The sequence below is a fragment of the Marmota monax genome, unplaced genomic scaffold (genome assembly GCF_021218885.2).
Source record: "Marmota monax isolate L192 unplaced genomic scaffold, Marmota_monax_Labrador192_F-V1.1 WCK01_AAM20220418_F8-fsc00001, whole genome shotgun sequence".
Lineage (NCBI taxonomy): Eukaryota > Metazoa > Chordata > Mammalia > Rodentia > Sciuridae > Marmota > Marmota monax.
The window spans coordinates 43692928-43720630 of NW_026693777.1; the positions used below are offsets into that span (position 1 = coordinate 43692928).

General features: G+C 44.1%; 1 protein-coding gene across 2 annotated transcripts; it reads right to left on the bottom strand.

The window, feature by feature from the left end:
- Positions 1–966: 966 nt before the first annotated feature.
- On the bottom strand, positions 967–27703 carry Rpap1 (RNA polymerase II associated protein 1). 2 transcript variants are annotated; one of them, XM_046461602.2, is made up of 25 exons: positions 27562–27703; positions 21835–22088; positions 19820–19968; positions 19465–19554; positions 18349–18469; positions 17392–17613; positions 15757–15936; positions 14622–14737; positions 14085–14183; positions 13143–13244; positions 12756–12923; positions 12133–12315; positions 11879–12013; positions 11610–11780; positions 10616–10773; positions 9840–9998; positions 9488–9686; positions 8790–8899; positions 8325–8520; positions 7996–8148; positions 7641–7783; positions 6287–7043; positions 1755–1931; positions 1551–1610; positions 967–1446 (listed from the first exon to the last, which is right to left on the bottom strand). In XM_046461602.2, the coding sequence occupies exons 2-25, from the start codon at positions 22013–22015 to the stop codon at positions 1297–1299; spliced, it is 4179 nt and encodes a 1392-aa protein (XP_046317558.1). In that variant the 5' UTR covers positions 22016–22088; positions 27562–27703; the 3' UTR covers positions 967–1296. The 2 variants fall into 2 exon arrangements, with proteins under 2 accessions (XP_046317558.1, XP_046317557.1); XM_046461601.2 differs by lacking the exon at positions 27562–27703 and adding an exon at positions 27367–27547.

Genomic DNA, 27703 nt, shown 5'->3' on the forward strand with positions numbered 1-27703 from the left:
CCCATCCTAGACCTACTGAAGTCTAAAACTCTGGCAGTAGAGCCCAGCAATATTTATTTACTTATTTGTAGTTCTGGGGATTGAACCCAGGGTGCCTTACCACTGAGCTACATCCCCAGCCCTTCTTTATTTTGGAATAGGGTCTAGCTAAGTTCCTGAGGCTGACTTCAAACTTGCAATCTTCCTCCTGCCTCACCATCCCCAGATAGCCAGTATTATAGGCTGCACCACTATGCCTGGCAGCAATCTGTTTTAATCCACCCACCCCAGGTGATTTTTATCACTCAGGCTTGAAAACCATTGCTATATGCAGATACAATGGCTGCTTAAAAAAACCTATTGGCTGGGCATGGTGGCACACACCTGTGATCCCAGCAACTCAGGAGGCTGAGGTAGGATGACCTCATGTTCAATGTCAGCTTCAGCAATTTAGCAAGTTCCTGAGCTAACCCTGTCTCAAGAAAAAAAAAAAAAAAGAAAGAAAGAAAGAATGGGGATGTGGCTCAGTAAGCTCAGTGGTAAAGCAGCAGTTGATGGAAATAGGATGATACAGAGACTTATGCTTATCACATTAAGAATACCTATACTCCTAGTAGATTGCTGGGAGTGTTCAAGAAGTACCCTCATTCCCAAAAGCATTGCTCTGGGCTTGCTCTACCCAGGAACTAAGACACACATTCTTGCTGTCCCCAGTTGTGGACTGTTCTCACCTCCCACTCATGATTTTTTTTTTTTTTTCTTTTTGGACGGGGGATTGAACTCGGTGTTGATTTACTGCTGAGATGCATCCCCAAACCTTTTAATTGTTTACTTTGAGACAGGATCTCACTAAATTGCCCAGACTAGCCTTGAAATTGTGACCCTCCTAGCCTCCCACTTTCGATTCTTTCCCCACCTCTCTTTGGGATAACACCCTTTGATACCAACTCTGAACTAACATGATTAAGATCAGTCCAAATCAGCCAGGACACTAAAAAAGAATTTATTTCAATGCACAACATAGTAGATGAGATGTATGTAGAATGTTTTATCTCAAAAGGGGGGGTAAACAACTAAGTCACCCTTCACTCGCAGCACAGGCCCTCAGAAGCCCCAGATCCTGCGCTCCAGGTACCAGGATGTAATGGTAAGGACCATTCTGTTCAAAAAAAGCTCAAACAACATGCTCTCAGGACAGGAAGCTTTCTGCTCCTTTGTGTCTTGCTTCCTCTAGGAAGTGATGCTTTTCTGTCCAACCAGGTGTCCACTGGTAAGCCCCTGGAGAATGTATCCATCTTCCCATCTGTAGCAACTGTCCTAGGTCTCTGATACTCCATTTTGTAGTACACCTGAGGCCATTCTCTGGAGGTGCTGCTGCCGCAGAGGGGGCAACTGAGAATAGAGCTCAAAGCCCTCTGGGAGGCTGGAACTGGGAAGCTTATAGTGCAGGAGGTGCTGCCGGAGACACTGCAGGAGAGAAGAAACATTATGAAGTGTGTAGTGAAATCCTGTTGTGGTCTCTGTCCATAAAACCCTCTCATCTCCCACCCTTCTAATGGCCCCAACCCTACCTCATCTGCTAACAGCCAAGTTCTCTGCAGCATACTTCTTTGGACAGCTTTCACTTTATCCTAGAAACACAATAGGGAGAGGTGGCATCAAGCCAAAGGCGGGAACTCACCGCTGGCCTTGCTTGACCCTCATCTCCTCTATAGCTGGCCTAGAGGCAGCTCAATTGCTAGCTCCCTTCCTCCCTCTGAAGGGATATAACTTACTGAGCTCTTTGGATCCTGGGAGAAGATGAAGCTATTGACATGAGCCACAGCTACAGCATAGAGTACAGGACACCAATGTGGACGGAGTGCACCAGTAACAAGAGTCCTGAAGTAGAGCTGAAGGAGGGCCAGGTTGTCTTCGGGAGGGCCCGTATAGCACTCCAGGGACACTGGCAACTGTGACAGGGGAAACAATGTGCTGAGGAGAAGGACAGGAATGTGCATCACAAAACAACATGGTAGATGGTTGGTGGGCACATGCAAACCCAATCATGAGGGTAGAGATCAGGTCCTGGATTCATCTTTCTCTAGCACATGAATGAAGGTTAAAGACTAAAGAGCAGAGCAGCAACTGAGAAGTAGTTGTGAATTTCTACTGCCTAGCACATATTATTTAATGAACGTAAAACTTTTTTTATTTTGGGGGTGGTAGGATAAAACCCAGGGCCTACTTTGTGTTAACCTCCTCACAGGCATGTAGATTTTTTCAGATTTTTTGTTATTTTAAGGAACCATGTATAAGTAGCATTGAACACAAACTTTATCTAAGTAATCATTTCTCTCTCTCTCTTTTTTTTTTTTTTTTTGTACCAGGGATTCAATCCAGGGGCACTTAACCACTGAGCCACATTCCCAGCCCTTTTGATTTTGAGACAGGATCTCATAAAGTTGCCTAGGGCCTTGCTAAATTGGTGAGGCTGGCTTTGAACTTGCAATCCTTCTGTCTCAGTCTCCCTAGCTACTGGGATTATAGGAATGTGCCACCACACTTAGCTATATAATCATTTCTGTGTGGAATTAATAACAACGTTTTAGAAAGAAAATTGTATCCAGACAACATGAACTTGTTTGTTTTGGTACTGGTGCTTACCACTGAGCCAATCCTCAGCCTGTTTTTTTTTTTTTTTTTTTTTTCAATTAAACATTTTATTTTTTAGTTGTGGGTGGACACAATACCTTTATTTTATTTTTATGTGTTGCTAAAGATTGAACCCAGTGTTTCACACATGCTAGGCAAGCACTCTACCTCTGGGCTACAACTCCAACACCCCCAGACTGTTTTATTTTTTATTTTGAGACAGGGTCTTGCTAAGTTTCTTAGGGCTTGCTAAATTAATGAGGTTGGCTTTGAACTTGCAATCCTCCTGCCTCTGCTTCCCAGGTTGTATACCATCATGCCTGCCTCAGAGAACATGAATTTTGATGGTTGGTAATATAATCAAGCAGTGAATATGATATTTACATGATATTTTTAAAGTTTTAAGTTTGGATAAAGGATGTAACTTAGTGGTAGAGCACGTCTAACATGCACGAAAGGCCCTGGGTTTGATCCCCAGCACTGAAAAAAAATTAAATGTTTATTTCTTATGTGATGTAAGAAATGCTTATCTTTTTTTTTTTTTTTTTTTTTTGATACCAGGGATTGAACTCAGGGGCACAAGACCACTGAGCCACATCCCCAGTCCTATTTTGTATTTTATTAAGAGATAGGGTCTCAGGGCTGGGGTTTTGGCTCAGCAGTAGAGTGCTTGCCTCCCATATATGAGGCACAGGGTTCGATCCTCAGCACCACATAAAAATAAATATATTAAAAAAAAAAAAAAAGATAAAAGATCTTAAAAAAAAAAAAAGAGAGAGAGAGAGACAGGGTCTCACTGAGTTTGGCTTTGAACTTGTGATCCTTCTGCCTCAGCCTCCTGAGTTATCATGGTAATGTTAATTGAAAAGTTCATTATACAAGCCAAGCGTGGTGGTGTATGCCTATAATCCCAGCAGCTTGGGAGACTGAGGCAGGAGGATCACGAGTTCAAAGCCAGCCTCAGCAATGGCAAGGTGCTAAGCAACTCAGTAAGACCCTGTCTCTAAAGATCGAGTGCCCCTAACTTCAATCCCCAGTACAAAAAAAAAAAAAAAAAAAAAGCCAATTTGGAAAGCAGTATGGAGATTTCTTGGAAAGCTGGGAATGGAACCACCATTTGACCCAGCTATTCCCCTTCTCGGTCTATTCCCTAAAGACCTAAAAAGAGCATACTACAGGGACACTGCTACATCGATGTTCATAGCAGCACAATTCACAATAGCAAGACTGTGGAACCAACCTAGATGCCCTTCAATAGACGAATGGATAAAAAAAATGTGGCATTTATACACAATGGAGTATTACTCTGCATTAAAAAATGACAAAATCATAGAATTTGCAGGGAAATGGATGGCATTAGAGCAGATTATGCTAAGTGAAGCTAGCCAATCCCTAAAAAACAAATGCCAAATGTCTTCTTTGATATAAGGAGAGTAACTAAGAACAGAGTAGGGAGGAAGAGCATGAGAAGAAGATTAACATTGAACAGGGATGAGAGGTGGGAGGGAAAGGGAGAGAGAAGGGAAATTGCATGGAAATGGAAGGAGACCCTCAGGGTTATACAAAATTACATACAAGAGGAAGTGAGGGAAAAGGGAAAAAAAAATAACAAGGCGAGAAATGAATTACAGTAGATGGGGTAGAGAGAGAAGAGGGGAGGGGAGGAGAGGGGAGGGGAGGGGGGATAGTAGAGGATAGGAATGGCAGCAGAATACAACAGACACTAGTATGGCAATATGTAAATCAGTGGATGTGTAACCGATGTGACTCTGCAATCTGTATATGGGGTAAAATGGGAGTTCATAACCCACTTGAATCAAAATGTGAAATATGATATATCAAGAACTATGTAATGTTTTGAACAACTAACAATAAAAACTAAAAAAAAAAGTTCATTATACAGTGATACTATTTTTATAAAAATATATATGCATAGAAGAAGAACTAGAAAAAGATTAAAAAAAATGGTTACCACTGGAGGCTGGGGCTCAGAAGTAGCGCATTTACCTGGTATGTGTGAGGCACTGGGTTCAATTCTCAGCACCACATATAAATAAATAAATAAATAAAATAAAGGTCTATCAACAATTAAAAAAAAAAAAAGGTTACCACTGGGTAATGGGATTATGGATGACTAAAATGTTCTAACTCTTAAAAATAATTTTATTTATATTTCTTTAGTTCCTTTTATATAAAAAATGTATTATATACAATGTTTCGTATATAAAACCTTTTTGTTGGTACTGGGGATTGAACCCAAGAGCATACTACTATTGAGGTACATCCTTGGCTCTCAGCCCTTTTAGTTTTTTATTTTGAGATGGGTTCTCACTGAGTTGGTGATACTAGTCTGAAACTTGCAATCCTCCTCCTTAACCTTTCAAATAGCTGGGAGATAAAATTAAAATACTTATCTTTTAATTTTATCATAATAAGATATAATAAAAATAAAAATCAAATATTTCAAAAAATATTTTTAGCTGTAGATGGACACAATACATTCATTCATTCATTCATTCATTTATTTATTTATGGTGCTGGGGATCAAACCCAGTGCCTCACATGTGTGAAGCAAACACTCTACCACTGACCTACAACTCCAGCCCTAAAAACCAAATCTTAAAAAAAAGAAATCTACTTAGTAACTATAATTTGTAAGTTTAACTCTTTAATCTGAGGTTTGAGGCCCTCCAAGACTCTGTTTCTTAGCCTTGTTTCTAACACGTTCCCCAAAGAAATCTCTCTTCCCTCCCTGCGCCCTGTCATATTCCTTCCTGCCTTTTTTATTTTTGTTTTGTGATACTGGGATTGAACCTAGGGGTGCTTTTCCACTGAGTTATATTCTCAGTCCTTTTTTATTTTTTATTTTGAGACAGGTTATTGCTAAGTTGCTCAGGCTGACCTTGAGTTTGTGATCCTTCTACCTCAGCCTCCTGAGTTGTTAGGATTAGAGGCCTGGGCTAGGTTCTGCCTCTGGATTTTTAGTTATGTTATTCAACCAGGAACATCCTGTCCAAGTTTTTCAACGATTCAAATTCTATCTAACCTTCAAAGACTTCTCCTATGGGAAATTGCCTCTGATCTTTCCCTTCTCTGAATCCTTACTTAACACCTAGAATCTGGATAATTCAGAACTATGGGCTTTTACCAAATTTCTTTTTATCTAAATCATAGTACCTTATGAGCAAGAAGCTATGCTCTTGGGGCTGGGGTTCTGGCTCAGCAGTAGAGCACTTACCTAGCATATACGAAGTGCTGGGTTCAATCCTCAGCACCACATAAAAATAAAAAAACAAATAAAATAAAGGTATTGTGTGTAACTATAACTAAATAAAAAAAAATTATATATATATAAAAGCCATGCTTTGTTAATAATAATGAATATTGGGGCTGGGGATTTAGCTTAGTCGGTAGAGTGTTTGCCTCGCATGCATAAGGCCCTAGATTCAGTCCCTAGCACCACAATAAATAAATAAACAAATAAATAAATAAATGAATGAATACAATTATATGCCAGATGCCTTGTTAAACCCTTTTTGTGGATTCTTCTAATTTGCTTAAGCCCACAGAGTTATAACAAACCTGAGGACCATGAAAGCTCCCACTGCTCAGGACTCCCCCCAGGGCCCACTGTGGTGTGCCTTTGGCAGGCCCTGCTGGGCTGAGAAAGTACCTGATTCAGAGGCAGGCCCAGTGCTCTTAAGGCTCCCACGTGCTCTCCAAAGAGAGCAAGGCGCAAGGTGACACTGAATCGACGTTGCAGGGGAAGGAGGACCAGAGCTCCAAAGAGGTGATCCCCAAAAGAGACAGCTTCAAAATGCTCCAAGAAGCTGGCATATAGGTCAGGAAAAGAAGTCAGGCCAGGCAGTGGGCAGTCCAGGTTGAGGCTTGGTAGGACTTGAGGCTGACAGAGCCGGGCTAGGAGGGCTGCAACTAGACGCTGTACTGGGATCTCTCGGAATAGCTCACTGTCCACCAGGAACACACACATGAGCCGTGCCAGGCGGGCAGCAGGAGGCACAGTCCAGAGGGCCCCAGGGCGCCAGCTCTCTAGAACCAGCACCCACTGCAGGACCCGAATGGCTGTGCCCAGGGTGTCCACAGGAGGGACTCCTGAGGGAGTGTCGGAAGCTTGGTGATAGAGCTGAATCAATGGCAGGAAGGGCCAGTCGGTAGGCAGCAGAGTCTCCTTAGGTACAGGCAGCAGCAGAGTTGAGACTTGCTGTAGGTCCCCTCGGTGCAAAGCCTGGGAGGCCAGAAGGCTGGCTCTGGCTGGTGAGCAGTGGATCAGGTAGCAGCTGCGGATGCTGGGGAGGTCCTGGCAGGCCTGAACTAGAAGAGCTCCTCGCCCACACTGAGGGTCCCCACTGCTCCCTAAGGAGAGTCGATCGGAGAAGTCAGCTGCCTCTGGACCCCCGGATGCATATTCTCTATAACAGGACCCAAAAGCCAAAAACAAGGGTTAGAACCACAGTACCCAGAAGGCTGTGCCAGCTCTTTAGAACTTCCCAGAGGATTCTAAATTCAATCCCACTCCTCTCTGCTCCTTGGATAACCTCCCACACAATGTTGTGTAGCAATTAAGGGAATAGATGCTGGAGCCAGCTGCTGAGGTGCACGTTCACATAAACTGTGCTTGTTCCCTCACAGTAAAATAGGGATAATAACAGACTCTTTCTCATGTCGTAGGTAAAATACTAAAAATATAGATAAATACCTAAGGGAGTCCAGTTAGAGCTCACACTCATAACTATTATATGCACACAGTTGGTTTATATGCCATTTTTAGCCATACAGTTGCACTGAAGTCTCACAATCATATTCTGGGGTAGTAACCTCATCTTTCTTTACTAGTGAAGAAACAGTAGCTCAGACAAGTTAAGTATAATCCATAAATAAAAGAGAATCAAACCTAGGTCTCATGGCTTCCAATTCAGGCTGCTTTATTAACTATTGCTGCAGCATTTAAAAGAGTTGAGTTGCAGCATCTAAAAGAGCTGAGTTGATGCCTCCAACCCTGGACTTACGGGAGGAATTCCAGGCGGAACACACAGCTTAGCAGCAGCTCCTGGGCAAGGTATTCACTTCCGGGCAGCAGCCGGCTCAGCAGGGCCAAGGCCATAGCATGAAGAAGGGCAGTATTGGTGGTCAGCACTGGCTGGAATGCTGCCTGCGGGGAGAAAGGCAGTGTCATTCAGTGTGGGGAGGATGGAGGAGGGATCAAAGCAGAGAAGAGTGAGGGAGAGGACATAAGCAAGATGGAGGATATAGATCCAGAATAACTGGAATAAAGTAGGAGCCACATGGTCTGACAGAAGCAGCACAAGTGCTAGAGAAGCATGGGTAGAAAACAGGGCAGAACCTGCAAACAAGGGGACCTACCGCTTTTTGGGCCAGGGAGAGCACCAGGTACTGCAAGTGGTACTCATGGCGCAAGGCCCATGCAGAGAACGGTGTGAGGTGTGGGGCAGTCCCAGGAGCCACGCACTGGAGGAAGTAGTTCTGGAGTCCTGGGGCAGCCAATACAGCAGCCAGCTGAGGAAAAACAAGTTTGTTCAGATCTAGAAATTGACTTCCAGCCACTCAGAGAAATGGGTACTGGCAGAAAGGCCTCCCTTTGCCCAGGTACCCCCACCCCCACATACACCTTTCTTTCTGATTTCTGACATCTTGACCCCTGCCTGGCTCCTAACCAGGCACTTGGAGCTTACCTGGCCACATATGCCCTTATGGATCCGGGCCAGGGTGTTGAATAGAGAGAGGAGAGCAGTGAGGAATGGGAAGGGTGAGGCTGACCCAGCCAGACTGAGAGACGGACAACCTCCTGTGCAGCGCAGTGACACGAGACTGGAGAGAGCTTCAGGGGCCGGAGTGCAAGACAGCGGGTTACAAAGAGGGGAGCAGTGCCTGTAGACACAATAGAGAAGTTGACAGGGCTCTGGCCTGATGTGTACCAGCCTAGAAAAGGCCATCAGGGGTTTGGCTATGCAGACAGGTGTCCACACTCAAAGCCCCACACAGCTGCTGCCTGCTAGGGATTCCTAGCAGGAATTTCCCTGAGGCCTCTGAGGATCTGTACCCTGGGATGGACCAGGGGAGCTGAACCCAAGAGTTCCACAAGGAGAGAAACAGCCTTCTCCCCTGCCTCCTCACAGCTACATTCACACAGAACATACCTGAGGGAATCCCACAGGCGGCTCAGAGGGGGCTGACTTATCAGAGGCAACAACAGATCCTCCAAAAGGCGCTCCATGTCCTGAAGCCAGTCCTCTGGGCACAAGCTTGGCTGCAGAACAAAGAGCTCATTGAGCTAATGGTCCAAGACAACCATTCTCCCAATTCCTGTGGACTCAGATCAATCCCACAATTCCAAGAGCTTCAGAGAATCAGTCTGTAGGATTCTGCAGTTTGACCCTCTGAGGGAGGGAAGGTCCCAAGGTTGCTCAGGAACCCAAATCTAGGGTTACATGAAGTCAGCATAAAGCTGTAGGAAAGCTATGCTGCTGTTCAGGGGTCTCTAATCCCCACCTATATAACTCCTTCAAAGCTCTAGTGAGATATGGAAGTGGGAAGAGGAGGCAAGGTAGGAGTTAAAAGGTGGAGGGTAGGACTGGGGTAGAGAACTTGCCTAGTAGGTGTTGGGCCATGGGTTCAATACCCAGCACCAAACACAGACACACACACACATAAAAAAAAAAAGAAAAGAAAAAAAAAGAAAAGAAAGAAAGAAAGAAAAGAAAACAAGATGGGGTAGGAAAAATTGGAAATGGGGAGGCAGAAACAGAGAGGTGAACTGAGTGGAGACAAAAAGGAAACAAGTAGGTGGAAGGCAGATAGATGCAGGTGTCCGGACATAGTGGCAGGCAGCACTCACCTGCTGGCTCCAGGTCTGGTAATAAGCGTTCAGGAAAAGCAGACAGGCAGTGGGCACTGGGCCCAGGGCACTCCACATCTCAGGTCTGGGAAGCAGCTTCAAGACCTGTTTTAGACATGGCTCCACCAGAGGCTGGAGTCCAGATACCTGTGTCCAAGTGACTGACGAAGTAGGTGCAGAGAGGTAGACACCAGGGTCACTGTAAAGAGTGACAAAAGGGGCCACAGTGAGGATCTAGCTATCCCACTCCCCTCTTAAGATCTAACCATTCTCCCCACTTGGAGGAGCATTCCCTCCTGTCTGGGGGTTGCCAGTAGAATGTTCCTACTGGCAGGCTCAGGTTATGGCCTACCTGGTGGATTCATTACAGGTGTTGCTAGCTGCCAGGGTCAGCTGGGTGAGGAGAGTAAGCAAGGAGGCTATCCGCTGCATGGACAGTGGCTGAAGTGGGTGGTTGCTGAGTTCCATGGGCACAGCCTGCAAGGCTCGCATGAGCACTGGGTACAGTTCCCTAGGGAAGAACAAGTACTAACTTCTGATGTATGAAGGGGGATGAAGATGCAGGACACAATGTACAACCCAGGTCAGGGATCTGCCATCTGCTGAAGGAGAACTGGGACACAGAAGACCCCAGGGTATTCAAGGATGCCCCAACGAAAGGGAACTTATATCTGATTTCATCAAGATAACAATGCTTTTGTGTAAAACTTAGTTAACTCATGTTTGTCCCTCTCTTCCACAGCAGGTGTTGACCCAGGAGTATTTACCACCACGAGAATCTCTTCTTCCTCTTTTTTTTTTCTTTTCTTTTGATACTGAGGATTGAACCTCGGGTACTTAACCAGTGAGCCCAATCCTCAGCCCTTTTCATTTTTTGAGATCAGGTAGCACTAAGTTGTTTAGGGCCTCACTAAATTGCTGAGGCTGGCCTCAAACGTGTGATTCTCCTGCCTCAGTCTTCCCTGCTACTGGAATTATAAGCATGCACCTCCAAACTGGCTAATCCCTTCTTCTTCATTCCTAGCCCCACTCCAAGCTTAGGACCTTGGGCAAAGCAGAGGCACCAGGTTAGTACAGAAGTGGAGGAGTCTACATCTACAAGGGAGTTTACACCCTGCCTCTCCTCACCTGTAAAGCTCACTGCCATGGCCATAGGAGGCAGCCACAGCCCACAGACGAAAAGCCTCAGTGCACAGTGTCTCGGCTTCTTCTGGGGGTAAGGGGAGTTCTTGGGGAGCCTCAGCTATGAAGCGACACAGGTGGCTCCGGAGATCAAAGCTGTTCAACTGTGGGTAGGCAGAAAGTCTGGTAATCAGGGCTAGCTGGAACTTACAATTCTAACCAGTGTCAGGTTTTCTCACTATAGAGATTGGCTCAACTCAGCCCTGCCCTGGTTCCAGGTCTGTCTACATGCCACAGGGCCACAGCTCTGAGCAGGGATGAAACTACCTTGTCCTCTCCCCAATCTTTCTTTCTTTCTTTTTTAATATTGCTGGGAATTGAACCCACAGCCTTGTATATGCTAAGCAAATGCTCTACCACTGAGCTACATCCTAGGCCTTAATTTTTTTTTCTTTTTCTGTGTGTGTGTGTGTGTGTGTGTGTGTGTGGTACTAGGGATTGAATCCAGGCCTTGTGCATGCTAGGCAAGCACTCTATCAACTGAGCTATATCCCTAGCCACCTCCCTCTCTCCAGGCCTTTTTATTTTTTTTGAGACAGGATCTTACTACATGGCCTGAAATGATCTTGAACTTGCGATCTTTATTCCACAGCCTCATGAGTAGCTGGGATTATAAGCATGTGCAACCATGCCCAACTAGACCTTCTTTTTAGTAAGCACTTGCTGGGTACTTTTTTAGGCTACTTGGCTATAGATGATGAGTGTCTGTTTGTATGTGGCTTTTCTGATCTGGGTCTAAAGCAAGGAGAACCTCTTCACATCATGAGACCAGGGAAAGCCTACAGGATATACTAGGCTCCAGGTGATCAGGTTTCTGCCTGGTGGTTTCAGTTGAATTTCTAAATGATGGCATGAGTTGTCCACCTAGAGTTCAGAGGCCATCCTTAGCTCTTAACCTAGCCTTTCTGTGTCCTCCATCCCTTGTCTTATGCCTACTCACCAGCCGGGCAGCGATATTCCTACCAGCCGAGGCTAAGACTCGAAGTAGTTTCATGGCAGCAGCACAAGGCACTTTGTGTAAACTAGGGGTAGGTCCTCCCTCAATGGGGGCCCAGCAGGTGGGCAGAAACTCTCGAACTATGGTCTCTATCAGGCGTGGGCACTCCAGTACCTATGGGAGAAAGGAGCAAAAAGGAAGGTAGGGAGGCTGAGGATCAAGAGCAAGCCCAGCTAGGCTTGGCCCATTCCTTGCCCCACTTTCCTTCTCACCCTTGTGGCTGACTCCAAGGAATGCCGGGCCAAGCGGATAAGCACAGCCACGATGTCAAGGACCACAGTGGGTCCTGGACAGGTCACCTCCAGCACATACCGTAGCCGAGGCAACAGGTTGGTAGCCAGGAGTCCCTGGGGGTTGAGAGAGAATCGAACTGCTGAATGCAGTCAAGCCCTGGGCCCTGATGACCCCTGCTGCCCAACATGTTTAACTTCTAGGAAAGGAGACAGAAAAGCAGCTTTTCTTCTACCTTGATGACATCATAACGGGCCAGGTCAGGTGGAGGTCGGTGTCCTTCCTCAGGCATCTTCTTTTTTGCCTTTTCTCCTGGGGGTTCTTCATCCTCACCCTCGTCTTCCTTGTCCTCCCAGCTGGGCATCAGAGGGAACACCAAAGCTCCATGATACCATGAGAAGGTGCTGTCAAGGAGCTCCTGCCAGAGAATAGGGGACAGGGATAGAAGAGGAGGAAGTGGCAGGAGATGGGTCCAGGGGTATAGTGGAAGCCCCCCGCGAATAACAGAAGGGGAAGGTTTCTTTGGGAGAAGAGGGCAATGCCTGCTATCCCCTTTTCTGCTCTGCCCACAAAGCCTTAGCAATGGTGCATTCCTACAATAAGGAGTTAGTCCCTGATGCCTCTGGGCCACATTATTTTTTTTAGTGTCAAGGATTAAGCTCAAGAGCACTTAACGACTGAGCCACATCCTCAACCCTTTTGGTTTTATTTTTTAAACAACAAGGTTGCTTACAGCTCACTAAGTTGCTGAGGCTGGCTTTGAACCTGTGATCCTCCTGCCTCAGCCTCCCAAGCCACTGGTAATACAGGCATGAGCTACCATGTCCAGCCTTGGTCATGTTCTTATTCCTATGATACCTCATCTCCAGGAGCCACCAACAGAGCCCGAAGAGCCCGGACAGCAGCTGCAATGACTCCATCCACTCTGTCATCCAGGGAGAAGCGCAGTAAGAAGAGGAAACCAGCATCCAAAAGGAGTTGTAAGACACTGCCCACTAGCTGCTCCCCAAACTCACCAGCCTGGGCCTTGGGGGCAGAAGGATAAAATCTTGCTGAAGATGCTGAAAGTATACAGAATCTTTGTCCACTCATAACCCTGTGTTTGCCCCATTTTCAGTCTGACCCACAGACAACTGCTGTATGGGATAGTTCCAGACTGAAAAGGGCAGGAGGTAGGAAAATCTAAGGTCAAGGAGTAAGGGTGTGGGATGAGGCTGGACAGGACCAGGCCAGCAGTCCACTTACCCTGCCAATGACCTGGGACAACACATGCAGTGCTAGTATTCTCTGCTGGGACACCCGGCTGCGGGTCAGGTGGAACAGCTCCTGTAGAGAGTACCCTGCTCTCTGGGGCAGGGAAAAGAAGTCAGAAGGGGCCAAAACACATGGCAGTGCCTCCAAATACCCAGCAAGGTGTCAAGGGAAAGACAAAGATAAGTAAGTGATGTCCCACACTCCTACTTTCCATGGAACCGCAAGTTGGTACAGCAGATAGGACATGAGCGCAAGTAACTAACAGTTAGTACTGAGAATGTACTAACTGATGTTTAATTTACAACCAGCAGACTAGAAAGGGTGGACCTGGAAAAGTGATCTGATCTCAGTGGATGGGTAGAGCTTCAAAGGTCTAGCATACAGCAAAGGGCAAAAACATTTCCTGGAGTGAGTCCTCGAGGTTCTTGAGCACATGGAATGTGGGGAGGAACCACAGAGTGGTAACATCAGGAGTGAAGGAGGCAGGTCCAGGGTCAGCAGTGATAACCTGTGGAAGAACTGTCTTCACAAGCTGAGGAACCAGGACCTTATTCTGTGAGCAGACAGGAGCCATGAGACTTTCTGAGGCAGGGCATGGCTTTAGCTAGGCCAGAGAAAATCAACATGGCAGTCCTATAAAAAACCGAATGGCCTGAGGGACAGTGTGGAAGACTTAATGACTGAGCAGACACAAGACCATGAGGCCATGATCCAGGGAGCATCATGGGGAAGTAACAGAAGTTCTAAAACTAACCAGAAGGCGAAGAGAGAGAAGTAAGATTTTGAGCCTTAGTAACTGAATCGACAGCAAGGCTATGAACTGGAACAGAGCACAAAGGATGTCAAAGGCAATTGATCAGAGGTCTTTTTCCACATGGTTGTTAAAAGCACTTGCCAAGAGCTACCCAGTCCTCCCTGGCCTCCATGCCTCACCTCTGCCTCTTCTCCATGGTGATGCAGGCCTAGATGGGTGGGTAAGTCCACATCAGGGGGTAGCAGCTCTCCCTGAAGACTGAAGCGGGCCTGCATTCTCTAATGGGAAGAGAAAGAAGACTGAACCGGGGGTAGCAGCAAATTCCCCATATGCATTCCTCACTTTTTTTTTTTTTTTGCAGTATTATAGGGAAAAGAATTTTTGTGGTATTGTAAAACCCAGGGCTGCTCTACCACAGAACCATATCCACAGCCAAGATAGCTTGCTCAGATGCTGAAGCTGGCCTCAAACTTGGGATCCTCCTGCCTCAGCTTGCTGAGTAGCTGGGATTATAGATCTATATCACCACACCTGGCCCACTCCTCACTTTTAACCTCAGGTAGCTGAGGACTTAGGTCCTGACTTTACTTCTGACTAGAAATGGGGCTTTTCTGATCATAAGGGCCAGGCAGAGTGATGGGAGAGGAAGGTGAAAGCAAAGGAGAGATGCTTTTCATGCGCAGGTTCTGAGGACAAACGCAGCAGCCCCACCTTACCTCCTGTGTCTGCTGCTGCCGGAGTGGGGGCAGGTCCTGGGTCCAGTGGAGCTTTTCCAGCTCAACAGTGTCCATGTGTAGCCATTCTTTGTGGGGGGTCACAGGCAATGTCAGTGCTGGGGAGATGAAAGAATGATAGTATTCCCTAAGGGGCTTAGATCACTAGTCCACTGGGGCCTCAGTCAGCAGATAGCAGCTGGCATATTGCCTCTACCCAGGATTAGAAACTTCTACCCTCAGTTATGACTAGTGGTATGTCTTGGGGAATGGAACTCCTGGGACCTGGGGAAATACCTCAGCTATGGTAGACACACCCAGTCCCGGCTCTAGCCCTTTGCTGACTTCAAGAATTTGTTGGGAAGGGAAGAGGAGGAAAGAAAGAGAAGAAAGAGGGAAAGAGGAAAAGAGAAGGGATATACATCAGGCAAAGCGTTGCTCTCTGCTCTCTAATGCTGGTTTGCTTAAGGAGCTGGGGAGTGGGGACAATGAGGAGATGGTGGTTATATCTGCTCCAGGGGCAGGATATAGAAACACACCCCTACAATATCCTCCTGCTTCCTCACCCCTGCCCCCACTCAACCTGCCCAACTGGCCCAGAGCTCCTGCAGAAGCAGGAGGTTCCTGGCTGTTGTAATTCAATTTCTTCTTTTGTTAATCCCTAATGAAATAATCTAGTTTCTGGGAAATGAGTGCTTCCACTGGCCTCTGCTTCTGGTCTGGCCATGTCCATAGACCTTTGTCAGACTCTTCCTCTCCCATTACCCTGGCCCTGCCATCTCCCCACAACATTGAGAGAAGAGGCAGAAAGAAGAGTGGGATGGAAACAGCCAGGCTGGGCAGCTGTAGCAAGGGCAGGAAGACGGTCTGCACAGGGAAGGAGCATTCACCACCACACTGGGCTGCCTCTTACCAGGGAAGGGGAGAAGGAGCAATAATAGAATAAAAAAACAGGAAGCCTGTGTAGGAAGATGTGCATCAGCAAATAAAGACTGATTTGAGTCAATTTAAAAATACTAATGAGGATTAATATTCAATGTCTAAGGGCAGAGAAGCTCTCGCTTCCCCACCCACCACGGCTAGGGGAAGGAACACTTCTCTACTTTTATCCACCAAAAGATAGTTCCCTCTTCCAAACCTGGGACTCCTGGCTCCAGCTTGTCCTCTTTGGTTGGTTCACTAGGAGAAGCTGACTTGATGGGCTCCTCTTTGGTGACAGGAACTGAGGGTTCTCCTGGCCTCTGTTCCTTGGTGGCCTTCTCTCCCTTTTGCTCATGGGTGCGGCTATGAGATCTCAAAAAGGCAACCAAGCTGGGGTCTGGAGACAAGGTAGAGGGGAGAGTGAAGGCAGATCCTCCCTAACCTCCTAATACCTGACACCTGATGCAAGTTGCCCACCACTGGTTGCTAAGAACCGGACAAGTTGTTTCTCAGTCTTGGCCTGAGCCCTCTGGGCTCTTCTGTGGCCCTTTAATAACCCTACATCCTCATACCTTCAGGTGCCCCAGGGCCCTGACCACTCCACTTTTCCTCTGCTCCTCACAGTCCTCAGACCCAAGTTCTAGTGCTTGTCCCTGTGATTAGCACCAGGACACAGGTCTGAAATAAGGAGCTAGAGAATGAATTAATGAATGCTGACTAGTACCAAAGAGAAAGCACTCAGGGGAACAATTTCCCACAACTTCACTCAGCCAATTTATTTATGCATGTCTAGTACATTACATAGTTACCAGATATATAGTGGGGCAAAAGATTGATTAAATTTTGAGTGTTTTGTTCAACAGAAACTAGGAGAGAGGTTTGAAATACCAGTGTCATACAACAGATTATGTTCTATTACAAAAATGTGCTGTAGGGGCTAAGGTTGTGGCTCAGTGGTACAGCCTTTGCCTAGCATGTGTGAGGCCCTGGGTTTGAGTCTCAGCACCACATATAAATAAAGTAAAAGTCCATTTGCAACTAAAAAAAAAAATATATATATATATACACACACACACACATATATATATAGTGCTATAGTTACAGTATGACTAATAAAGCATAGTGTATACTACACCAGTACAGTAAAACATAGCACATTGGTGGCTAAGAACAGGACCTGAGGGCTGGGGTTGTGGCTTAGTGGTAGAGCATGAGTGAGGCACTGGGTTTGATCCCTGGAACCATATAAAAATAAAATAAAGGTATTATGTCCATCTACAACTAAAAAAAAAATAAAAAATAAAATAATAAAAAGAACAGGACCTGAAGCTAGATGCTGTGGAATATGCCTGAAATTCTAGCTACTAAGGCAGAAGATAATAAGTTTAAGGCCGGTCTTGGCAACTTAGTGAAAATTAAAAGGGCCAGGAATGAAATTCAGTGGTAAAAGTGTCCCTGGATTCAATCCTCAGTACAAAAAAAAAAGAATAGTAGATCCTAATACCAGATAGAAATCCTAAATCCTAGGTTTAGTCTTATTTGTAAGGCTGGGCGTACAGTTTAGTGGTAGAACATTTGCCTTGCATGGGCAAGGCCTTGGGTTTGATCATCACACAGAAAAATAAAATTAAAAAAATCTAATCTGTGTTATTTATCAACTGTATAACCTGGAGAGAATTTCTCTATTTTTGAAATTTTTTCATAAGTAAAATTAAATTAATACCACTTCCCTCACAGGAGTAGTTTAAAGACAAAATGGAAGAATGCACTGCCTGGCACTCACAGTAACCCTTCCTCAATAAGTGGCAGGCCTCCCTAGCCTGGTCCCAGCTGGAAAGCCTGGCACCCATACCAAGTTGAGCCAGCAAACGCTGTTGCTCCTGCAGAATCTCCTCAGGATCCATGGCTTGCAGTCTTGCTACATTCTCTTTGTGAATGGTCTGCGCTTCCTGTTGAGCCTCCTGGCCCCTGAGCCCCTTCCCTGTGATCAGATGAGGTCCCTGAAAGCTGTGGCTGTTCCCCAGAATATGGTCGCGTTGGTCCCTAGGAGTGGGTGTTTCACAGGTCACAGCACCTGGAAGAAATGTATGATCAGTTTCACTGCCCTGTTTTCCTGGCTTAATGGACCTGTGGCCCTCTTCACTAAGCCTATTAGCCCTGGAGAAAGATGAAGACTCCGAAGCTTTCCTGAGCAGAATGGAGAGTGTACTGGGTGTGGCATAGGACTCTAGGCACTCTGGAAGTAGGGGGTTGGATTTTCTGCTCACTCTTCCCCTAAGACTTATATGAAAAGATTTCCCTTGGAAACATAGTTTCTGACTCTTCACTTGGAATGTCAAGGTAACCATCTACCACCAGGGGCCTACCCTACGCTCTTCCAGTATAATCTGCATCATTAATAGAAATTCATAAGCTGGCCTGTAGCTCAGTGGTAGAATGCCTGCCTAGCATGCACTAGGCCCTGGGTTCTATCTTCAGAATGGCAAAAAAAAAAAAGAGAGAGAGAGAGAAAAAAGAGAAACATAGAAATTTGGCCTATATCTTTATTTTGCAGCTTTTGCCAGACATTTCTACCCCTTTGCCTTTCTCTTAGAGTCATATAATAGCCTACCAGCTCTCTGTACCTAAGATTCAAAGCAGATACAGGGCTCCTAAACTTAAGTACTCTAAGTAGGGACATGGGATGACTTTCTCTTGAGATGGCTCAAATGCATCCCCTACTTAAGACAGGGAAGATGTATATCCCAAAAGATCTCATGATCACGTATTCTGAAAAGGCCAAGCCTGAGGATCTTTAGCCCCAGCTTACCCTCTGGTGGATCCAGGTTAGGCACAACTTCCTCAGCTGATAGAACCCTACTTTCAGACATTCTCCTGGCTGCAATCTCCTGGGCAAAGATGCTTCTCTTACCAGATGTTACCAGCTTCCCCTTGTAGAGAAAAAAAGAAAACCCAGATTATTAATGCTCATTATCCACTCTCTCATCTCCATATGCCAAGGTCTCTAGAACAAAGAGACTTTATACTCAATAAAGTTGATAAAAGACACTAATACTCAATCTCCACAGGCCATAACCCTAGTACTCAAGAAAAGTAGGTTCTAGAGAAGCTTAGGTCTTGAAATCTGATACACAAGAGTTAAATGAGGTAATGTGTATGAAGTGCTTGATATGGTCTGCTTCAAAATTAGAATAAGTTATGTCAGGCACAGTGGTACATGCCTATAATCCCAGACACTCAGGAGGCTAAAGCAAGAGTATCACAAATTTGAGGCCAGCCTCAGTAATTTGACAAGATCCTCAGCAAGATAGCAAGACCCTATCTCAAAATAAAAAATAAAAATGGTTGGGCATATAGCTTAGTAATAAACTGCCCTAGATTCAATGTCTAGTACTTGGGGAAAAAAAAAAAGGAGTAAACCAGATATAGTAGGGGCAAATGCCTATAATCCCAGCTACTGAGGAGGCTGAGACAGAATGAGGAGGCTGAGATAGATGGATCAAAAGTTTGAGGGCAGTTGGATGTGGTGGCACAGGCTTGTAATTCCAGAGGCTTGGGATACTAAGGAAGAAGCACCGTAAGTTCAAAGCCAGCCTTAGCTATTTAATCACACCCTATCGCAAAATAAAAAATAAAAAGGGCTGGGATATAGCTTAGTGGTTAAGTAGCCCTGGGTTCAATCCCTGGTACCACACACACACACACACACAAAAAAAAAAAAAAAAAAAAGTTTAGGCTAGCCTCTCAATTTAGCAAGATCCTATCTTAAAACAAAAGGGTTGGGGATGTAGCTCAATTGTAGAGTGCTTCCTTAGCATATGTGAGGCCTTGGGCTCAATTACCAGCACTGCAAAAACAAAAACAAAAACTATCTGAAGAAGATGTACTATGAGATCCATCTGATTATCTACTAAATACCACCTACCCGGTTCTCTTGTGAGCGATGAAATACAGCGGGGAAAGCAACACCACTGGGCACAGGCAGATTCACAGTCACTGAACTTGTATCTCGTTCCTGTGGCAACAAACACAAAACAGCAAAGATGCACACACTTTCCCAGACTGGAGCATATCCTACTGGCCCTGGTTCTGCGTAATGAGAACTTCAATCTGGGGGATCATGAATACACCTCATATCAGGTCTCAGGAATTCTAACCCAGCCCAAAGGGGAAGTGTCTACCTTTTTGAAGTACCCTACACTCATAAGTCTAAACCCTTTTCCCCCAATATTCTGTCTGCCCTAAGATGCCTTGTTCCGCTTAGCCAGGGTAAGACGCACAATAATTTTGGTCAAGACAGCAGTGATGTGCTGATCATGCCTATTTAGCTTCTCTTCAGGGTCCTCATCCTCAGGCAGGGGGCAGCCAAGGCTAGGCCTGGCTCTCTTTGGGGGAGCAGGAACCAAAGCTGGTGGTAAATCTGGGAAGTCTGAAAGAAAGAAAACAACAGATGTGAGTGCATCTATTCCCTCAAGGAAGATACCAAGCCAATAGGAGAAACGAAAAAAAGGCAGCTGCTAATAGGGCTCTGGCTCTGGCTGTGTCATTCCAAGTAAGATATTTAATCTTTATGAGGCTGTTTCTTCACCTATAAAATGGGACTAAAGCAATAGAGGATATGCGGTGTCTGAAATAATGAAGGGGCAAAGCCACATGTGGTGGCGCATACTTATAATCACAGTGACTCCTGTGGTTGAGGTAAAAGGACTATGAATTAAGAAGCTAACCACCGGAAGTCTGGCATAGCGGCGCACGCCTATAATCCCAGTGGCTTGGGAGGCTGAGACAGGAGGATCTAGAGTTCAAAGCCAGCCTCAGCAAAAAGCCAGGTGCTAAGTAACTCAGTGAGACCCTGTCTCTAAAAAAAAAAATACAAAATAGGGCAGGGGGTGTAGTTCAGTGACCAAGTGCCCTTGAGTTCCATCCTGGTACACGCCCCCGCCTCCCCCCCCAAAAAAAGCTAACCTCAGAAATTTAGAGAGAACCTGTCTCAAAAGTAAAAATAAAAAACAAGGGCTAAGGTTGTAGATCAGTGGTAGAGCACTTGCTTAGCACACATGAGGCACTGGGTTCAAGCCTCAGCACCACATAAAAATAGGTAAACAGGGCTGGGGATGTGGCTCAAGCAGTAGCGCGCTCGCCTGGCATGCGTGCGGCCCGGGTTCGATCCTCAACACCACATACAAAGATGTTGTGTCTGCCGAAAAACTAAAAAATAAATAAAAAATTCTCTCTCTCTCTCTCTAAAAAAACAATAGGTAAACAAAGGTATTATGTCCATCTACAACTAAATATATTTTAAAAATGAAAACAAATTTTAAATATTAAAAAAAAAAGGTATATGGCCTAGCTCAGTGGTAGTACACTTACTCCTGGGTCCAAGCCTCCAATAATCAGTAAAAAACAAACAAATAAAAAACTCCATAAGGTGACCTTTTTTTAATCCATAAGGAGATCATAAGAAAGGAAAGCTGGGGCTAGGACTCAGTGGTAGAGTGCTTGCCTCACATATATGAGGCACTGGGTTTGATCTTCAGCATCACATAAAAATAAATAGATATTGTGTCCATCTACAACTAAAAAAAATATTTAAAAAAAGAAAGGAAATAGGCCAACTTTTCTCATGAATTTAGATGCAAATATCTGAAAAATTTTTAAAAAAAATAATGATGGAGGGGCTGGGGCCGTAGCTCAGTGGTAGAGCACCCGCTTCGCGTGTGTGAGGCACTGGGTTTGATCCTCAGCACCACATAAAAATAAATACATATATTGTATATCTACAACTAAAATAATAATAATGATGATGATGATGATGATGATGATGATGGAGCCGTGTATGGTTGTAATCCCTGTGACCTGGGAGGCTGACAAAAGGATCAGAAATTCGAGGCCAATTTCAGCCACTTAGCGAGGTTCTAAGCAAAACTTTGCAAGACCCTGTTTCAAAATAAAAAATCAAAAGGGGGCTGGAGATGGAGCTCAGTGGGAAAGCACCCCTGGGTTAAATTCCCGGTACCAAATTATGATGATGATGATAATAATGGTGGTGGTGAGGGCTGAGGATGTGGCTCAAGCAGTAGCACGCTCGCCTGGCATGCGTGCGGCCCAGGTTCGATCCTCAGCACCACATACAAACAAAGATGTTGTGTCCACCGAAAACTAAAAAATAAATATTAAAAAAATTCTCTCTCTCTCTCTAAAAAATAAAAATAATGGTGGTGGTGGGGCAGAATGATGAAGGAGGGGACTCCGAGGCTGTTCTCTTATTCTTAAACTCACACTTGAAGGCACTCACCGTTCAGCTTCACTACATCTCGATGGTCCTGCAATGGAGACTGGTCTCGGGTAGCATCACCACTTTTCCTACTTCCTTTCTTCACTAACTGCACTGCTGGGGCTGCACCAGCTGCAAGAAACTGACTCTGGAAATGCAACAGATCCACCTCCGACTCCCCTGGTTTTGGTCTGGACAGCATCTTGATTTGACACTCCAGCTGCTTCCTAGGTATGACTTTTCCAGAACTACTGCGTGAAGATTCGTCGTCACCCCTAAGAACAATAAAGATGATGGGTCCTCTGCAAATAAACCCTGGTTCTCATTACCATGCATCAGGGATTACCCTCCTTCTCCATGAGTTCATGGGAACTCATTCCTCCTCATTCATATCTTATAGTCATTCCCTCCCTATTCAACCCTCCCTGGTATCATCAGCTTAGCAAAAATATTTACAGTTAATTCAGGTTGTTTACAATCTGTAGTTAAGAATTTTCAGGGCTGGGGTTGTGGCTCAGTGGAAGAGTACTTGCCTAGCATGTGTGAGGCACTGGTTCAATTCTCAGCACCACATACAAATAAATAAAATTAAGGTCCATCAACCATTAAAAAATATTAAACAACAACAAAAAAAAGAATTTTCAAGAACAACCAACAGGAGATATGAGAAAAATGCCATAGGAGCAAGGGAGATAAATATGTCATAACAGAGAGTGGTGATTCTGTATCAAACTAGAATGAACATACCTGAACTAAAGATATTAAAATTATTAAAAACATTGAGCTGTAGAAAACCAATATATAAAAGTCATTTGAGGGGCGGGGTTGTGGCTCAGTGATAGAGCATTTGCCTAGCATGCGTGAGGCACTGGGTTTGATCCCCTGCACCACATAAAAATAAACAAATAAAATAAATGTGTTGTGTTCATCTACAACTGAAAAAAAAAATTTAAAAAAGGAAAAAAAATCATTTGAGGGTCTAAGGTTGTAGCTCAGTGGTAGAGAGCTTGCCTAGCACATGTGGAGCACTGGGTTTGATCCACAAAAAAATAAAGAAAGAAAATAAAATAAAGGTATTATGTCCATCTACAACTAAAAATAATAATTAAAAAGTCATCTGACTGTCTATATACAAGCAACAAACAACCAAAAAGTGAAGTTAAGAAAACAATTTCATTTAAAGGGGATCGAAAAGAATAAAATATGTCAGAATAAATTTAACCAAAGAAGTATGAGATCTGCCCACTAAAAAACTACAAAACATTGTTGAGTCATTCATGCCTGGTGGCACACACCTGTAATCCCAGCTACTCAGGAGGCTGAGATAGGAGGATCACAATCCAGTGAGACTCTGTCCCCACCAAATAAAAAAGTTTTAAAGAGCTGGGGATATAGCTCAGTGGTAGAATACTTGCCTAGCATGTGTGAGTAATGCCATGGGCTTAATCTCCACTGGGAAGTTGAGGGAGGGAGGTTGTTAAATGACAGAGGACCTAAATAAAACATCCTGTACTCACAAATTGGAAGACTTAATACTATTAAGATGGAAATACTTTCCAAATCTGCAGACTCAATGTAATTCTGATAAAAATTCCAGCTGCCTGTTTTTACAAAATTGAAAAGTTGATCTTGAAATTCATATGGTAAAGCAAGGGACCCAGACAAGCCTTAAAAATCTCGAAAAGGAACAAAGTTAGAGGACTCACACTTCCCAATTTCAAAACTTATACAAAGCTATTTTAATCAAGACTGTGCTACTGACATAAAGACAGACATATAAATCAATGAAATTCTAGTGCTTCAACTAATTTTCAACAAGGATGAGATTTTTTTAAATGGGGGAAAATAGTATTTTCAACAAATGGTACTGATAAATTGGATATTCATATGTGAAAGAATAATGTTGGACCCCCTACCTCATATTATATATTTAAAAAAAAAACAACTAACTCAAAATAGATAAAGGAGCTAAGTATAAGAGCTGAAATTGTAAAATTGTTAGAAAAAAACATGGTGTAAATTCCTGTCATTAAATTAGGCAACAGATTCCTAAACATAACCACAAAAAGTAACCAAAGAAAAGACGGATAAATTGGATTTAACCAAAAGTAAAAACTGAAGTGCATCAAATGTTAGTATCAAGATAATCCACAGAAAGGGAAAAATATTTGCAAATCACATAACTGATAAAGGACTTGTATGTAGAATATTTAAAGTACTCTTACAACTCAACAATTAAAAGACCCAATTTAAAAATGCACAGGAGCCGGGTATGGTGGCATATGCCTGTTATCCCAGTGGCTCAGGAAGCTGAGGCAGGAGGATGGTGAGTTCAAAGCCAGCCTCAGCAACTTAGTGAGGCCCTGAGCAACTCAGAAACACCCCATCTTTAAATAAAATATAAAAAAGGCTTGGGAATGTGGGCTGGGGCTGTGCGCACTTGCCTGGCATGTGTGAGGCATTGGGTTCGATTCCCAGTACCACATATAAATAAATAAAATAAAGGTTTATCAACAACTAAAATTTAAAAAAAAAGGGGGGGGGGCTGGGAATGTGGCTCAGTGGTTAAGCACCCCTGGTTTCAATTCCAAGTACTAAAACAAAAGAGACCCTGTCTCAAAGAAAAACAAAAAAATAAAAAATAAAAACCACAATGAAGTCCAGAAGTCTATGGATCAATGGTAGAGTGCTGTGTTTAGTATGTGCAGTGTGAGGCCCTAGGTTCAATCCCCAGCATCAAAGAAAGGAAAAAAACAAAATAGGAAAACACCACAAAACTTCACACCCACTAGGGAGGCTATAATTAAAAAAAAAAGAAAAAAAGGCGGCATTGGGGGTAGTGGATAAAGCTCAGTTGGTAGAATGCTTGCCTTACATGCACAAGGCCATGGGTTTGATCCCCAGCACTGGGGTGGGTGGGGGGAAGGAAAATTAAAAAATAACAAGTGTTGGCTAGGATGTAGAGAAATTGGCACGTCATTTATTCTTGGTGAGATTGTAAAATGGTGCAGCCTTTATGGAAAACAGTTTGGCAGTCTCTCAAAAAGTTAAACATAGAGCTACCATATGACACAGCAGTTTGACTCTTTGGTATACACCCAAGAAAAATGAAAACATATGTTCACAAAAAAATGTACATGAATGTTCAGAACAGCATTATTCATAATAACTAAAAAGTGGGAAAAAAATGCCCATCAACTGATAAATGGATCAGCAAAATGTGGTATATACTATGAAATATAATTTGTCAATAAAAAGAATGAAGTTCTAAGTCAGGCACAGTGGATCACACCTGTAATCCCAGCAGCTTGGGAGGCTGAGACAGGAGAATCACAAGTTCAAAGCCAGACTCAGCAATGGCAAGGTTCTAAGCATCTCAGTGAGACCCTGTCTCTAAATAAAATATAAAAAAGGGCTGGGGATGTGGCTCAGCGGTCAAGTGCCCCTAGGTTCAATCTTTAGTATAAAAAAAAAAGACCAACAGAATGAAGTTCTGATACATGCTAAAACATGCATAAACCTTGAAAACATGCTAACTAAAAGAAGCCAGTCACAAAGGACCTTACAATGTATGATTCTGTTTATATAAAATGCTTGAAATAGTTAAATGCATAGAAATGAAAAGATTAGTGGTTGTCAGGGGCTAGAAGAGCTGGAAAGAAAAGGGAATTGACTGGTAACAGGTATGGAACTTCTGAGATAAGGAAAACATTCTCTAGATAGTGAAAAGTGTTGGTGAAAACTTGTGGAATACACTAAAAACCACTCAATTGTAGACTTCCAAATGGTTAATTTTATGGTGCTTGAATTATATCTCATTTAAAACACAAAGCCAGGGCTGGGGATGTGGCTAAAGTGGTAGCGTGCTTGCCTACAATGTGTGAGGCACTGGTTCGATTCTCAGCACCACTTAAAAAAATAAAATAAAATAAAATAAAAAGATATTGTGTCCACCTAAAACTAAAAAATAAATATTTAAACAAACAAACAAAAACAAAGCCACCCACAGGGGTACTGCACACCTATAATCCAGCAAGTTTAGGAAGGATTACAAATTCAAGGTCAGCCTGGGCAATTCAGCAAGATCCTGTAGCAAAATAAAAAAGGTTGGGGATGTAGTTCAGTAGTAGAGTATCCCTGGGTTCAAACCCCAGTATCAAAAAGAAAAAAAAAAAAAAAACTTAAAACAGGCAAGGTGACACAGGTCTGTATTTAGCTACTTAGGAGGATGTGGTGGGAGGTTCTTAAATTTAAGGCCAGCCTAGGCAACACAGTAAGACCCCCCCCCTGGATTAAAAAAAATCTTGGGCAGATCAAATATGTCTGTAGGGCTGAGAGTGTAGCTTAATGGTACAGTGCTTACATGAGTGAGGCCCAAGGTTCAATCCCAGCATCTCCAAAACAAAAACAAGTTGGGAAACACTTTGGAACTCCCATATGAGTTGCCAATAACAATAAAACTATTATTATTATTATTATTATTATTCTAGTTAACACTTATTGGGCACTGAATATATGGCACATATTAGTTTAAGCACTTCTTTCACATTCACTTATTTAATTCTCACAACTACCATATGAGGTGGGATACAATTGTTATTCACATTTAATAGCTGAGGAAAGGGGATGCTGAAAAATTTAAGTTATTTGCCCAAAGTCTCAGAATTAGTAAGTGATAGGACTAGGATTCAATTCCAGAGCATCAATCCATGCTACACTATAAAGAAACTCCTGAAGAACAAAAGCTGGATGTACACTAGAGTCTCAATAGGGACAACTGACCTTTAGTGTCCAATAATTTCTTGTGGAATAATGTCCTGTACAGGATTGTTTAGGAGCATTCCTGGCTTTTACCCATACTCCTCCCCCAGTTGTAACAAGCAAAAATGCCTCCAGATAGTGACACTGAGGATGAATGGTAAACACAAATACATTTAAAAAGCAGTACATCACAGTGACCAAATGAGTTATATAGAAATTAGTAGTACAGGATTTCAGAGTTGGGATAGATCCCTAAATGTTAAAAATAGGGCTGGATATTGAGGTAAGTCATAATGCACTTTGTAGAGTCAGAATAGTTATGGGCACCAGCTTCGGAACATTAGGCTAGAGATCAAATGCCAGCTCCACTACTTACTAGCTGTGTGAGTTATTTAAGCTATTCCAAGTCCAATTTCCAAAACTGTAAAATGTGTATAACAGGTCCTACAGAATAGGAATTTTGTGGATTTAAATGACTATGCACAAAGCACCTATCACATTATCTGTTATTCACATAAATAAAACTCCGTAAAAGCTAGCAAGTTTTTAGTTCTAAGTAAAGCCACAGAAATACTTCCCCACAAACTCCAGGGCTGATTTTATCCAGAACTAATCTGTGATAGAAGCCATAACATCTTGGACTACAGTACGGATGATTCCTAGCGCTAACAATGGACTATGTAGTTTCTCGGGTTGCCTCTTATCTTACGGCCTGTTCTCCTATGCCAAGATAACCTCAAATCGGGTCCCGCGACTGTGCTAGGCTCTAGTTAAGTGTCCTGGACCACTCACGTCAGCCATCAGAAATCACCGAGCTGCGGGTCGATGAAGGGCCATGCCCAAGATCTATATACCGAATAGGTAGCAACTCCTCCCCTACAGACCAAAGACCTTCAGGCGGGTTACGACCGAGGCACCGAACACGAAGCCCCTGGATTCTCCGCTCCGAGTCACCTTAAGTCAGTCCCTCCAACCCCCGCCACCTACTAGCTGGAGGCCCGCCTGGGCGCCGCCATATTGGACCGCAGAGCCGCGCTTCCGCCGCCGCTAGACTTTAGCTTCCGCGGCGCAGCCCCGCCCGCCGCTCCGGAGCTCGGCTAGGAGCGCACTTAAGCACGAAGCTGCTCCA